The sequence below is a fragment of the Pan paniscus genome, chromosome X (assembly GCF_029289425.2).
Source record: "Pan paniscus chromosome X, NHGRI_mPanPan1-v2.0_pri, whole genome shotgun sequence".
Classification (NCBI taxonomy): Eukaryota; Metazoa; Chordata; class Mammalia; order Primates; family Hominidae; genus Pan; species Pan paniscus.
In genome coordinates, this window is record NC_073272.2 from 101,193,595 (window position 1) to 101,209,437 (window position 15,843).

The 15,843-nt window shown below is 42.9% G+C and overlaps 1 protein-coding gene across 1 annotated transcript; it reads left to right on the forward strand.

The window, feature by feature from the left end:
• Window positions 1–1,080: 1,080 nt before the first annotated feature.
• LOC100995474 (protein ARMCX6-like) lies at window positions 1,081–2,244 on the forward strand (the record flags this gene model as incomplete). The annotated part of the gene is made up of 1 exon (XM_008962803.4): window positions 1,081–2,244. A coding segment is annotated over one exon (564 nt), but the record flags the coding sequence as incomplete, so codon positions are not given.
• Between the last annotated feature and the right edge of the window lie 13,599 nt (window positions 2,245–15,843).

A 15,843-nucleotide genomic window follows, 5' to 3' on the forward strand; every position in this document is an offset into this window, starting at 1 on the left:
TTCGGAAAACCCTTAATCCCAATCCTTTATGGCTCTGGGAAAGCAGTGTCAAAATCTATAGCACAGAAAGGGGAGTGAGGTGAGGTAGAGCAGAAAAGTGGGCATTCATAGGAGAAGGGCGAGGAATAAAGTGGCAGGAGGCCAGGGTGGGGAAGATGGGTGTGCCTGAGACCTAAATGGGAGACTCTGGAAAGTTATATTCCTCACTCTGGAGTGGATGCACCTGAAAGTTATGTGTCAATGCATTTACCAATCTCTATCCTCTTTTCTCTGTCTACCTGTAGACAATAATCTAAGTAAGGGAGGAAAGAAATTGCTCCACAGAGTGTGATATGCTGGAGATAAGGGGTGGAAACGAGGCGTCCGAGGCAGACTACAGAGTCCAGAGGCAATTCAGCTTCTCCCTCTCACAGCCTTTGTTTTTTTCTCCTCTTATATTGGTGCTGGAAAAAGATAAATGCTGCACCTCTGGGAAAATAGTGGAAATGAGCTTGAGGGAGGTTAAACCCCAGAGGAGGAACATTTGAAAATTAAGACCTTCAATCCGGAAATAGAGATACTGATACCCTTGTATCCTGTGCATTGACATGTCTCTTTGGGGAGACTCATCTGAAAGCTTTATGTGTTTGCATTGCTGCTAGGTCCATGTTGGATGGCAATTAGATTGATTGTGTCCAGGAAAAGAATGTCTAACAATCTCCTTCCTAGAATGCCACAACTAGAGCACCTTTTAAAGAGTGATGCCCATCTGTGACTTGCATTAGATGTGGGATATACTCAGACTGACGAATTTGTGAAAGAAGATATGGAAGTCTGGTCTAGAAGTTGACACAGTGTTCATCCACTTATCAGAAGAAGGCACAATCAAGCAAGAAAAACAAAAAGAGCGTGGGAGCTGCAGACAGTGGGGAAGACAGGCAAGGCCCATGATCTTCAGTCAAGAACTGAGGATAAGCCAAGCCCTGGGGATCAGTCTGACAATAATCATGGACAGTAAGAACTCGCAGCCTCTCCAAAAGCAAACCATCCAAATAAAAATGAATGACCTATTCCCCCAATGAAAATAAAAAAATTTCTGGGTATGCTCAAAACTTTAAAAATGGCAGTTGTGTTCTGGACCTCTCCAAGTGTCTTTTCATTCAGGGAAAACTGTTGTTTGCCGAGCCCAAGGATGCGGGCTTTCCATTTAGCCAGGATATCAATAGCCATTTGGCCAGCCTCTCAATGGCTAGAAACACGAGCCCCACTCCAGACCCCACTGTTAGAGAGGCTTTGTGTGCCCCGGATAACTTAAATGCGAGTATTGAAAGTCAGGGCCAGATTAAGATGTACATCAATGAAGTGTGTCGGGAGACTGTGTCACGTTGCTGCAACTCATTTCTGCAGCAGGCCGGATTAAATTTGTTAATAAGCATGACAGTTATTAATAACATGCTTGCCAAGTCCGTTTCAGACTTGAAGTTTCCTTTGATATCAGAGGGAAGTGGATGTGCTAAGGTTCAGGTTTTGAAACCGCTGATGGGTTTGTCTGAAAAGCCAGTCTTGGCGGGGGAGTTAGTCGGTGCCCAGATGCTCTTCTCATTCATGTCCCTCTTTATCAGAAATGGAAACAGAGAGATTCTCCTGGAAACCCCTGCCCCATAAACGGCCCTCTCGAACACAATGGGACGGAATCCACCCACAACGCGCTTGGTTTGCAGATGTCAAAGAATCTGCAGAGGGTGCTACTGAAGATCCAGCCTTAGCCAATCACCACCTCATTGGGTGAAAGTTCCAGGGCTCAATCCAGGACCACACTCTTATTGGCCAGGCAGGGGCTCCCACAGAGCTTTGAGTAAATTCTTGGTTGTGCAGTCTGCAGGCAATGTTGGCATTGTAAGTTCCTCCCTTGCAGCCTCCTTCATGTGGTGAGGGGATCACTTCAGCTGCCTGCTGTGGACAAAGAACATCAAATTACAGCATCACGAGTGCTATTGTTGCCTGTGGTGGTCTCCCTGTCCAAGCGGGACCGCTTTGCAGAGACCAGACGCATATCGCGGCTTGAGCTGAAAATGCATTTGTTGCAGCTTAGGTTGAATTATTTTTCGTTTGCTCTTTCTTCTACACGCGCCTGATGGATAGTGAACCTATTCATCAAAAAAGTGCACTGCTCTTCTGTCTATTGTACCGACTTAACCTCTTCCACCCAAGTCCGCATCTGTGTGTATCATCAATAAAGTTGTGTGCTTTGATTGGCAGAAAAGAGTCATGGTCCTTGTCCTTGAGTTTACAGTCTGCACGGAGAGAAGGACAAAAAAGAAGCACGGTAAACGCCAGCTGACTGGAACGTCTGCTCCCTGACAAATGCAGGCTTATCGGTGCTCACAGGAGGCAGGGATAGAGAGGGGCTGCAGTGCTCAGAATAAACTTCAAGAAGGGGCTGGGGGCGGGGGTGGGGGAAGGGGAGGGGCACAGCGGGGGAGTTCGTGGAATTAGGATGGAATGTTGAGAGGACTGAAAGAGACAACACCCGTGGAGCAGGCAGCACCGTGCCCGGCACAGAGAAATCCCTTCTTAATGTCTCTTCCTTGACTGCCAGCCTGGAGAGAAAGGTCAGTAACCCTGGCCTTTTCGATTGTCTGCGCATCCCGACGTGGGGATGGGGACCGGGGTGGAACGGGTGGGGGCGCTCTACCACGCATCGGGGCGCGTTTATTGCACAATGATGGCGATAAAGGTTGCCGCTTGCCCAGCACCTACCCTGTGCAGTTCTATCCCTCCTGCGAAGCCAGGGGGAAATCTGCTTCCAGCCCTCCTTCTCTCTTCCTTGGGATCCCCAGCGCTACTTCCTGGCAGAGTGAGAGGGTTGGCCGCTGCTCCCTTTGGAGCAACCTCCTTTCTTCCATATCCCCACTACCTGTGGTGGGACCCAGGAAGGGGACAGTGGAGCCCTCCATCAACTACCTGCGGGGGTGATAGGGCAGATGCTGAGGGCACTTGGCACGACCGTGGCCACTCCATCCATCCGGAGACACCTCCACACTCTCCATCTGAGGTGCCTGCACCTTGCCAGGAAAGGAAGAGCCCGTGGGCGCAGAAGCACTCCATGGGTCAGGGCAGCTCGTTCTGCCCCGCCCCCACCTCCAACATTACCAGATCCCGCCCAGCAGGTTTAGCCCCTGAATCAGCAAAGCCAGGTTCCCTGCATGTTTGTGATGTGTCAAGAAGTGGTCCCCTTCCCTAAAGCCATGGCAAACCCAGTAAACACATCTGCTTCCCCTTGGGCAAGGCTGCTGCCGTGCCCGGTGCCCTCTCGGTCTCCCAGGGCTGCTGCTGTGGGTCACTGTGTCCTGGGCAGCCGCGATCTCTGTGGTGCTGGGCATTCTGCTTGTTCTGTTCCACACAGAACAAAGCTTTCTTTTCTTGTCTTATTCTCCCTTCCCCCCGCAGCTTGCCTTCCAGGTGGGTTACAACTTTCCTGCTTGTACCATCTGCCCCACAGTCCATGCTGGCCAGAGGGCCTGAGTGCCTGCCGGGTCCCCTGACCAACTCTGGGAAACCCTCCCACCTGGAATGGGGACCAGACCTCTTCCCAGGCCCTGGTGCCTGGGATGGCCAACAAGTGACTTGCAGTTGTTGTGACACCACATCCCCTGTCAAGGCTCACACTGCTGGGGCTTCCTTGGCTGGCTCTGGGAGCCCTGTCTCGGTTCCTAAGGGTTCCTAAGAGCTGTCAGAAGGACCACCCTTTCTCCCAAGCCAGCCGCAGTTTGGCTGGGCAATCTGATTTCAAAGGGGATTTCCCTGCAGACAGCTCCGCATGCACTTTTCCCAGTGGAGCCTGCTTCGCCAATGCTGTCTTTAGTGACACCTCATTGCTCAGTCTCTTTGAGCACAAAGGCATCCTCCTAGCCTGTGGTCCCGAATTAGCATGCACCTCCCTACTTCCCTGCACGCTACCAAGTTTCCCTTTACGTGCGCTTGTCCACCATCGCTGAGGCACTTGACACCGTGAGGCCGCAGCTGAGTCCTAACTCAGGGAGCGCCCCAGAGGCTTTCTGCCCATCTCCTGAGCAAACTCTGTCACAGAAAAGCCCATCAGCGTCCAAGTGTCTCCACGGCGTTGTCTTGGCCCAAGTCAAAACCCTCCTGTCCATTTGTTGGCACTGCCCTCCCGAAAGCACTCACGCACAGCCCTTCTGTCCTGCCCCTCATCCCCTGACTGGTTGCAGTGCCTGGGTACGAGCCCAGTTCCCGTGGATTCTGCCTCCCTGGGATGCGCGGGGGGAGTCGGGAGCATGCCTGCCTCCCAGGGCCTGATCAAGACACTGAGAGGTTCTCAGCACTGGCAAGAGCGCCGGTGCCCCCATTCCATATGCAACGCAAACATAAAAACAGACCTCAGCCATCAATCACAATGCATACCTGCCTGCTGCAACCAAAAGACAGCCTTTCTGGGCTTCCCCGTGGCAAACATTGGAAAACGTCATCAATCCTGAGCTTGCCACATTCTGTGAGAAGTGCTCTGCCTTGATGGTGCCGCCCCAGCCTGAGCCCGTCTCTTGTGTCAATCTGGAACTGCCGCCACAGGCTGTCTTCCACCTCCAGAAAGGGCCCTCAGTTTTGCTTCTCATCTATCTTATGAGCACGTTTCCATTTGGTGCCTGGAGGCACTGACTGACTTCCAGACCAACTTCAGGTGCCCTCCCCAGGCTGCTGCCTCTCCTAGGGATTTTGTGGTTTGCCACCCCCACCCCGCCCCCCTCCAGGTGAGTGCACACAAGGTTGCAGACAACCAGCTTCCCGGCAGGCACGTCCTGTCTCAGACACGGGATCCTCACCGGGGTGCTATGTGTCACTCTCAAAGCAGTATCCACTACGATCCCCTTACTTTTAAGTGCCACCCTGGACCAGCATAGCCCTCACCCAGTCCTTCCCTCTGACGATGCACCACCGGGCTAAGAGTTGGGCAGCTGTGGCAAGGGGTTGCTCTTGCCTCTCTTCTGAGGGACACTGGCTGCTCTATGATGCAGATGGGCACTGCACCAGAGTCCAGCAGAGTGCTGCAGAGGGCCGGCCCTTGCCCCGTCTGTTACAGACGCCAGATGTGTCTTCTCACTGGCTGCCACTTCCCTACTCTCTCTGCTCATGGCCTCCTTTCCATCCTGGAGGTCCATTTTCCCTTATTGCCTCTTGTTTTGGTGTGAGGTTTAGGACAGCCTTTCCCACTTTCCCATGAACACAGTCTCCTTGGCAGTTTTCTCGTTCTTTCACACCTTTCTATTCAGAGTTTTGTCTCATCGATCTGCCTGGAATTTACTTTTGTGCAAGGTGAGAGACAGTGATGTGACTTCACTTCTTTTCCCGCATGATTAGCCGATGAGCCCAGCACCACTGGTTGAGCACTCCGTTCTAGTGCTCTCTGTGGCACGTTCTGGGATCCTCATGCGCCCAGCTGCACACCCGCTCTGTGGTTTCCAGGCATTAAAGTTTCTCCTGAGGCACATCTCTTTCCCTCAGGAACCTCTTACTGACTTGGAGTCCCTCAGCTCACTAAGTGGCCTAAGGCAGGTGGTGTGTGTGTGTGTGTTTGTGTGTTGGTGGAGAGAGCTGTGTTGGTGCTTGTGAGCAAGCCTCTGCTCCAGGTACGTTCTCAGGACATATTGCGGCCCACAGGAAGCTTAGGAACTCTCATCCCGCCAACCTTTGCATCATGGCAAACTGGGCACTGGTCTCTCTCCTCTCCCAAATTACTGTATCTGTGCAAGAGAAAAGCTATTTCCTTTTCTAAGTATAGAGTTGCTGTACTGTCCCATATGGTAGTCATTAGCTACACTTGAAATAAGATTCTTGTAACATGTTGCAACCATTGCAAATGTTGTCACTCACCCCATCTCTTGATATTTTTGTGTATGCGTGATTCATTTCATCGCTCAGGAAATTGGGTTTTCTGCTTCTGTCAATATTTTCCTTTTAGGACTTCTATATGTACTGTTTTCTTGCTTCCTCTTTCCTTCCTTCCTTCCTTTCTTTTTTTCCCATGACAGCCTTTCCTTCTCAAAGTTATAAGAAAAACTTTTGCCTATTTCCTTAGAAGGAATACAAACAGAATATCTTTTTTACAGTTAGCTTCATTGTTAACCTACTAGTAGTGAGTGTGTGTGTGTGTCTGTCTGTCCATACAGTTTGAGGTAGATTTTCTATCTTAATTTTCTCTAAATATATTATTAATTATACTAATGTCATTTATTGTAGGACACACCATTTATGTTTTGATTGAAATCATATTAACTTTATGGATCAAATTGGCAAGGATTGGCATCTTAGAATTTTATCCAGGTACAACTATTTAGACCTTTTCGTCACTTTTGATATTTTCTTTATAAAGATCATTCACATTTCTTTTTGGGGTTATTCCTAAGGATTTATCTGTTTTTCTGTGTGGACATGATATTTACCTTGTCCTATAAGAGTGCTTTTTTGACTCTGCTGTCCTTATCCTACATGCCAGCACACAGGCCATATCTTTGGCTTCTACTGCTTTGAGAATAGCAATGAAAAAATTGGACAGTGAAGTGCCTCACCATTGCTACTCTCAAAGAGGAGGGAAGGAGGAAAAAACAAAGCATTTGGACCTAGTGTTCTACAAATGTTCTTTTCCCAGAAATCTTTCTAAAGACCCTTTCCCTGCCTTCATTTTATTTTTATGTTGTCTTTCTCCCCGACTCCCCTGGCAGTGGAGTAGTCCAAACTAGTTCTTCTGGTTTATTCAATCATGTTTCTTTCGACCCTGGCAAGGTCTTTATTAAGTCTAGCCATCAGCATTCTATTGTTCTTTGTTCTCAAATATCTGGATATGGGATAATTTTGAAGGAAGGAAAGGCAATTTGATGGCTCAAGCTATTACCACGATTAAGCACTCCAGATAACCGTGTTACACAACCCTCCTCTGAATAAATATTTGCATCTCACAAAGACCAATTGTCAATACGTAGATCTATATCCAGTGTTCTGTATTTTTAATTAACCAGTCCTTTGAGTTGGGTAGTAGATGAAGTTGGCAACCTCCCCTCACCTTGGGATGGGGCATGGAGGTAAGGGAAGTGTTGGGAGATGTTATCACCAGCCTTCTCTCACAGCCTTTTCTAGCCTTACACTTGAGCTGTCCCATGTTAGACTCAGCATTTTTTCAGCTTGTGCCTACGGAAGTGAAGAAACTAACCCCAATACTCTTAAATTTCCCAGTAACTTATCTGGTCATACCTGATACCCACCACTCTCTAGGGTTTCAGTTTGGGAATTGATTTGAACCAGGACACATGAGATTGGCTGTTTTTTCCTCATCTTTCCTCTCTCCTTTCCACTAAGTTTCTTTCTGATAAACATTTCCTTTAGGTCCTGAGTTCTCACTACCTTTGGCTTATATTAAAGATCTTTGGTCAGAATCTCCCAGGCCTGGTTACCAATATGTAATGGCAGCTTTTGGAATTTAGGAAAACTTGAAATTGATGGCTATGAATTTTTAAAATTAGCTTTGAGAACTCAAAGTTTCTTGAGCAAGGTACTGGCAGTACCTTTCTGCTTCTTATAAGCCATAGGGTCCATTGAGTTGCTGTCAACTTGTACATGATTCTTATTTTTGAGAAATATACTAACAGAGAAATATCCTAATTACTTAGTCTTGATGGTGAATAATGAAAATGGGGAGGCACACAGGGGGAACATTGACAATGAGAACATTGCCCTGTACCCTTTGCCTCAGTTTTCAGGAGGATAGAACAAAGACAGATGTATGTGGAATGAGGAAACTCTACAAAACATATATTAGGGATCTCACATGATATCTACAAAGCTGGGCAAATATCAATCAGCCAAATCTTTACATTTTATATTATCATTATTATTATTATTATTAAGACGGAGCCTCACTCTGTCTCCCAGGCTGGAGTGCAGTGGTGCAATCGCGGCTCACTGCAACCTCCGCCTCCCGGGTTCAAGCAATTCTCTTACCTCAGCCTCCTGAGTAGCTGGGATTACAGGCGCGTGCCACCACACCCAGCTAATTTTTCTATTTTTAGTAGAGATGGGTTTTCGCCATGTTGGCCAGGCTGGTCTCAAACTCCTGACCTCAGGTGATCTGCCCACCTTGGCCTTGCAAAGAGCTAGGATTGCAGGCATAAGCCACCGCGCCTGACTGCATTTTATCTTATTTTTAAACTTAATTTGTTTTTAAAAACTGGTAACACATCCTAGTGGTTCAAAATTCAAAAGATAACAAGGGGTATACATTTAAAAATCTTTTAACCCCCTCTCTTACCAACTACTTGCTTCTCTCCCACCAGAAGCAGTTTCTAATGCATTATTCTAGAGATATTACACAGGCACACATAAACACACAAATAAACACACATACACACACACACAGCAATATGTTAATAACCTTGTCAATCCTTGGTTATCACTAGATTAAAAATTTGCTTTTCACTTTATAGATGAATAGTATTTTATTGCATGAATGTGTCATAATTCCTTAGTCCCCTGTTTGTGAATATTTTGTGTGTGTGGTTTTTTTTTTCATTTTTCTTGCTATTATGAATAATGCTTTAAGGATTAACTTTATACACATTTAGTCCTCTGCCCTACTCCCTTTCCTCTTTTCATGCACTTTTAGTTGATTAGATTATATTTCTTAGTGTTTATCTTTATACTATTCAATATACTTATACCTGTATCACCATATTTGTCTGGTTTAGATGGTATCTTTTGACCTCAATCATTAAGGATAAGAAAATCAACATATTTACATTACCTCCCACCTTGTTTTTCTTTCCTCTTCCAATTGTTGTTCATTGTATAATTGCTTCTCCATCTGAGTGTATCACCATTACATTCATTCTGTAAACATAATCACAACATTTGTTTTGGTCTTAGTCCTAAATGTACACAGATTTGACACTAATTACTATGCTTTTGCCATGGTTTCTCTCTTCCTTGTGCTTCTGCCATTTTTGCTTTCATCTCTGTGATTGTTAAATTTCTTTTTTCACATTCTTCACAGAAGCCTCACAGATCACATTTCTTCTCATTCTTATTTTGCCACTCCTTTCTTGAGCTCTTGCTTACTTGCTTTATTAAAACTTTCAAATTCATATGAAATATTTGGTGAAAAATTTCATCTACTTTATGGTAACATTTTTCAGATGACTTTTCATCATCTGCCATTTAGTTTTCATGTCCCTTTTCTCTCTTTTTCATGTATTATTTGTGTTTACCTTGTATGCCAGTTTCATTTTAATTCACCATATTTAAGAAATATCAGGTTTTCTCAAATCAGTTATTTGCAGATAGTTCTTCTAAGATTAGGGCCAGCATTGTTTCCCCTAATGTAAACAATTTTCCTTGTGGCCCAAGTCATTACAAAGAGGTAGCTGGGGCTTTGCAAGACAGCTGGGGCTCTCTCCTGCTACTCAGGGGCAGGGTCAACTACAATGTTACCAAGGGAACAGATTGCTTCGTGCAAACATGACCTGTCTCTGTGATTTCTTCATCTCAATCTCTTTCTGCTTCTTATAACCCATAGGGTCCATTGAGGTGCTGTCAACTTGTGCATGCTTCTTATTTTTGAGAAATATACAGTCTCTCTCTTTTTGGAATTTGGTGTTACTGAGTGAGTGACTCAAGAGTGCAGCTGGGGAGTTTCTGGAAAATTAACTGAACAGATTATAAAGTATAAAACCAATTTACAAATCCGAGGAGACACTCTCTGTGAAGGAGTCAGAACCCAGAATATTGAGAAGCTTGGTTTGGACAGAGCCTCTAGTAGGGCCCACAATGGCAAACAACTTCATGTTCTCTGTCATCCTTCCTGAACGTTCTTACTACACGGTACAGGGAGCAAAGGAACTCAAAACAGTTTCTTCCTGTTCTTGCAACTAAGCTCATGCGAAATAAGAGGAAAATGGAGGACATTGAAGATGCTTTAATCACATCCCACTGCATCTGTAGGTGAAGTGGATTTCCATTATTAATTTTTATACCATTCATCACACTCCATTGTAAATTCCTATTTTCTTTGACTATATTTTCTACTAGATAATAAGCTGTATTAACACAAGAATGGTGTCTGTTTTGTTTACTATCGAATCTCCATCTGCCTGGCACATAATTAGTGCTCAATGCCTACTCTATTTGATCATCGAGGCCTGAAGCTGCAGTTCTGGTTCTGGAGAGTAGTTTGTGCTTATCTACATGTTTTTGAAATGGCTTCAATAAATGTGCGTTAGTTTTGCAAAGATAAAATTTTTTTTAAAAAAATCTTAAACCATATTTACAGTATAGTCCTAATTAATTTAAAAATTAAGATGCATAAAACAGACTAAAATATTACACACTCAGTATACTGCTGTTCCTTGGGGTCCTGTTCTCAAGTCTCTTCTTTTTCCAGGAATCTCATCCACTGCCATCGTTTCAATTATCATCTATATATTAATGACTCACACATCTCTATATCTGAAGTTCAAGATTAATTTATTTGATGCCTACAGCTTACATATCTCACAGATATTTCATGCTCAACATATTTGAAATTGGAGCCATTATTCCCTGCTCCTACAACAAAACTATTTCCCCGCCTGTATTCCCTGTCTCCGTGAAAACAACCATCATCCACCCAGTTGCACATGCCAGAACCCTAATCATTATTGACTCTTCCGTCTTTTTCACTCTATATTGCCAGCTTGTCACAAAGCCCCATTGATTCTACCTCAGTAATGTTTTTTAATAAATATTAATATGTATCAAAACAATACATACACTTGACAAAAACTCTATAGTACAGAATTTATAATAAAAACGGTTTTCCCTTTTGAACTTGCCTAGACTCAGTATCACTTTCTAGAATGCCAAACTTTTCTCAACTTTTCTGATTTTTAACTCCTTATGATGCAGTGGTTCTCAACTAGGAGTGATATTGCTCCGTAGGGGACATTTGTCACTGTTCAAAGACATTTTGGTTGTCACAACTGGGGGAAAGAGTGCTACTGGCATCTTGTAAGTAGAGACCAAGGATCCTACAATGCACAGGACAGTCCCTGGCTTAAAATGTTAATAGTGCCTGGGAAATCCTGTTCTTGTGGTTATCATCAAGACTTCTAAAATACACTTGTATTCCTAATGAATTTTTGATATGAAAATAAGACACTTTAGCTCATTTATATTATCATACTTTCTCCCCCTCTCTTATTCCCATTTTTATAGCATTATTATTATTTTAATTTAATCATGCAGTCCACAGATATTTCTTGAGCACCATTGTGTGCCATTGAAATTTGGTAGTGAGCAGGGCAGAGGTAGCCTTTATTAAGCTTGTTTTCCTGTGAAAGAAGTAGGCAATAAAAATAAAACACATAAAGTAGCTAAATTTAACTTTAACTAATATACATATAACTTTATTTTATTTCATAAACTTCCACTAGTATTTCCTTACTTTGCACTTTGTAAAATGAGGATATCCATTCCACTATTCTTTCTTCTGCCTTTTATCATCTTCTATATCCCACATTCTGTCAGCTACACTGAATCTCATGTCTACTTAAAATCTCATCCCCACAGGTGATATGTGAATCATTTTCTAAAACTATACAAGATGGGTTCAAGCGCTAGGACACTACTTGGCTCAGCAATGGGCAGCATTTATGTAGTCATAATAAACTAAACACACTTCATGGTTTTCAATGTCTAGAGTTGAAAGCAGAAAGCTTTAATGGGAGAAAGACCTGGCTGTTACAGAACAGAATATAAAAGTAAACTGGAACTTAGCTGCATGCAGATGGTTATATAAAGCAGGAAGTTCAACTGCATTCTCTCCATTAAAGAGGCAAGCTCCCTTTGATTTTATGATCGCATGGAGGTACCCTTTTGAGGATAATATCACATGACTAGTGTTCACATATCTCAGATGCTTTCACAAGTTCAACCTAAGCCTTTCTTGGGATGTAGAAGGGTTGCCTTCATATCCATTTGGTCACTTCAGACTTCTCTGGGAGCCACGTAACCGTCGTCTACTTATGTAATACCTTCTGGTGTAGTACAGCTAGGTGCAAGGTAGAAATAAACTATATCACGTTATGAATTCATCTTACCCTGGGAATATTTACCTGAATCACTCTTAGTAAGTTGGGAGCTAGTTCAATCCTGCCCCATCTTATGTGCCCAGGTCAGATTCAAGAGACATCTGGGATTAGGTTATGATTTAATCAAGCCCACTATAGTTGTTTAGAAATATTCCAGCTCAAGGCTCTTGAGTCACGTAAGGGGGACTGTTCTTACATTCAAGACTTAATAGATTCTTTTTCCTTATATTCCATCAAAATGCTGAATTCATTCTGTATCTTAATTTGCTGCACTTTTGGAGCAAGTACATATTTTTGTTTTGTTTTGTTTTGTTCATCTGTTGTCTATTGTTGAATTAAAAAAAAAAACACTCCAAAACTCAGTGACTTTAAATAGCCATCTTATTTGCTGGTTATTTTGTGGATTGGTAGTTCGTATTGGGCTTATCTGATTAGTTCTTCTGCTAGTCTTGCCTGAGGTTTTTCATGTGGCTAAAGTCAGCTGGCAGATTAGCTGAGGACTGGTTTTCCTGTAGCTAGGATTGCTGTATCCAGCAAATTAAAATACAGTATGCCCAGATTAATTTGAATTCAAGATGAACAATTAATATTTTTAAAGTATAAGTATGTCTCATATAATATTTGGAAAACACATACACTAAAATTTATTTGATATTCAGCTGAAATTCACATTTAACTGGGATTCCTATATTTTATCTGACAATTCTTTCTAGGATTCCTCAGTTGAAACAGTTCATCTCTGTTCTATGTGGTCTCACCCTCCACAGGTTAGCCTGGGCAGCTCCACACATGGTGGTTTCAGAGCAGAAAGAGTGCAAGTCTCACTGAAAATGCTCTGTCCAGGCCTCCTCTTTTGTCATGTTTCCTAACATTTAAACTGGCCAAAGCAAATACTGGTGGCCAGGCCCAGAGTCAATGCGGGAGGGGACTATACAATGGCATGGATACAGGGAGGCATGGTTTATTGAGGGTCATTACTGTAATATTTTCTTAGATGATCTTCTAATTGTTTTTCTTCCCTTATTTGCTTTTATTGCACCCTCTAGTTTTTCTAACCTCTCAATTCATTTTACCAAGTCTCCTTTTATTCATGAGTTCATCCACTACCCTAAATCTTCTATCATATTGCTCCACTTTGGTCTAGTTAATCAGGACCTATTATTTGACCATCACCTTAAAAGTAACCTTTATTACTTTTCCAAGTTGGGATCACTATTTCCTGGATTCCATATTTACTTTTCAATTGATTACTACCTCATTTTGTGGGAGTACATGTTCAAACAATTTTCTAAGGAAAATTCTACAGGAGGTCAATTTTCTAAGGAAAATTCTACAGGAGGTAAATTTTATGAGTAATTTCAGTCCTGAAGACATCTTTATTGTCACTATATATTTGCCTGATAGTATGTTTAGGAATAGAATACTAGAGAAAAGCATATTCTCTAAGGATTTCAAGGCATTTATACATCGACATTTATCATCAAGTATTATGACTAGGAAGTCTGATGCCAGTTTGATTTGTAGGTGGCGTTCCCCTTATCCTGGGAAGTTTTAGGGTCTCCTTTCAGTCCTTATTATCCTAAAATTTCTTGAGAATATGTCTAGGTGAAGGAATTTTTTAAATTAATTGTATTGGGTACACAATACATCTTTAGTTTTAATTTAAAAAAAGATATACAGAGAAAAAACAATGAGGATCTATGTATACATCATCCATAATTAGCAATGCTAATGCTTTCTTTATATTTGTTTATAATCTTTTTCTTAATAGATAAAATTAAACTGCATATATTGTTGGAGTCACATTCTCCTCCAGCCGTTCCCAGAGGCAACTGATATTGCAAAATTGATGTGCGTCTTTCAGTGTCCATTTTAAATTTTGCTATAAATATATGTATCAATATAACATATAGTTTCATATGTTTAAAATTATATAAATGGCATTATACTATGTCTTTCTGCAAATTGATTATTTCATTCAACATTAGGTTTCTGAAAACTGCCTAGCTTGATACATAGAGATCTAGTTCACTCTTTCTTTTTATTTATTTATTTTTTTGAGATGGAGTTTTGCTCTTGTTGCCCAGGTTGCAGTCCAATGGCGGGATCTTGGCTCACTGCAACCTCCGCTTCCTGGGTTCAAGCGATTCTTCTGCCTCAGCCTCCCGAGTAGCTGAGACTACAGGAATGTGCCACCACACCCGGCTAATTCTGTATTTTTAGTAGAGATGGGGGTTTCTCCATGTTGATTTGGCTGGTCTCAATCTCCCGACCTCAGGTGATCCACCCACCTCGGCCTCCCAAAGTGCCGGGATTACAGGCATGAGCCACCACGCCCGGCTGTTCACTCATTTTTAATGCCTATAAATTCTATTACATAAACATGCCACATATTATTTATTCAGAAACCTCCAGTAAACACCAGCCTTACACTGAAACATCAACCATTAAAATCAGAAATGAGACCAATATGTGCCGTATCATCAATACTGTTTTTCTGGAGGTCCCTGACAGTGCAATGAGATAAGTAAAAGAAATGAACTAAAAACTATTGAATAGGAAGAGCTAAAACTGTCATAATTTGTACAGTACGTTTATCTACTTAAGAAGTCAGAAAGAAAAAAAGAGACAATATAATAAAATTAATAAGAGATTTCACCGAAAGAGTCTGACTATAGAATGACAATGCTACATCAACAGCTTTTACAGAAACCTGCAATAATTGCCTTTTAGTAAATTTATTTTCCAATGGGACATGGATACATAAGGACAAAATTCAAGAGGCACAAAGGACAGAAAAAGACAATTAAGTGAGTTATTGGTCTTTTCACTTGCAAATCTAATATATAATACATGCTACGAGCCAAACAAAAAAACCAAAGCGACCTATTCATTGTGCATCATTCCAGAGATACTCGACACTATATTTAGGAAATGTATAATCACATAAAACAGTATATAGTGTTATAGGATATATAATATTTACAATTATACACACAGTACACTGTTCTGCAACTTTTCTGTACAGATATAGTAATTTGGGAGAGGAGAGAGACCAGTGCCCAGTTTGCCATGATGCAAAGGTCGGCGGGATGAGAGTTCCTAAGCTTCCTGTGGGCCGCAATATGTCCTGAGAACGTACCTGGAGCAGAGGCTTGCTCACAAGCACCAACACAGCTCTCTCCACCAACACACAAACACACACACACACACCACCTGCCTTAGGCCACTTAGTGAGCTGAGGGACTCCAAGTCAGTAAGAGGTTCCTGAGGGAAAGAGATGTGCCTCAGGAGAAACTTTAATGCCTGGAAACCACAGAGCGGGTGTGCAGCTGGGCGCATGAGGATCCCAGAACGTGCCACAGAGAGCACTAGAACGGAGTGCTCAACCAGTGGTGCTGGGCTCATCGGCTAATCATGCGGGAAAAGAAGTGAAGTCACATCACTGTCTCTCACCTTGCACAAAAGTAAATTCCAGGCAGATCGATGAGACAAAACTCTGAATAGAAAGGTGTGAAAGAACGAGAAAACTGCCAAGGAGACTGTGTTCATGGGAAAGTGGGAAAGGCTGTCCTAAACCTCACACCAAAACAAGAGGCAATAAGGGAAAATGGACCTCCAGGATGGAAAGGAGGCCATGAGCAGAGAGAGTAGGGAAGTGGCAGCCAGTGAGAAGACACATCTGGCGTCTGTAACAGACGGGGCAAGGGCCGGCCCTCTGCAGCACTCTGCT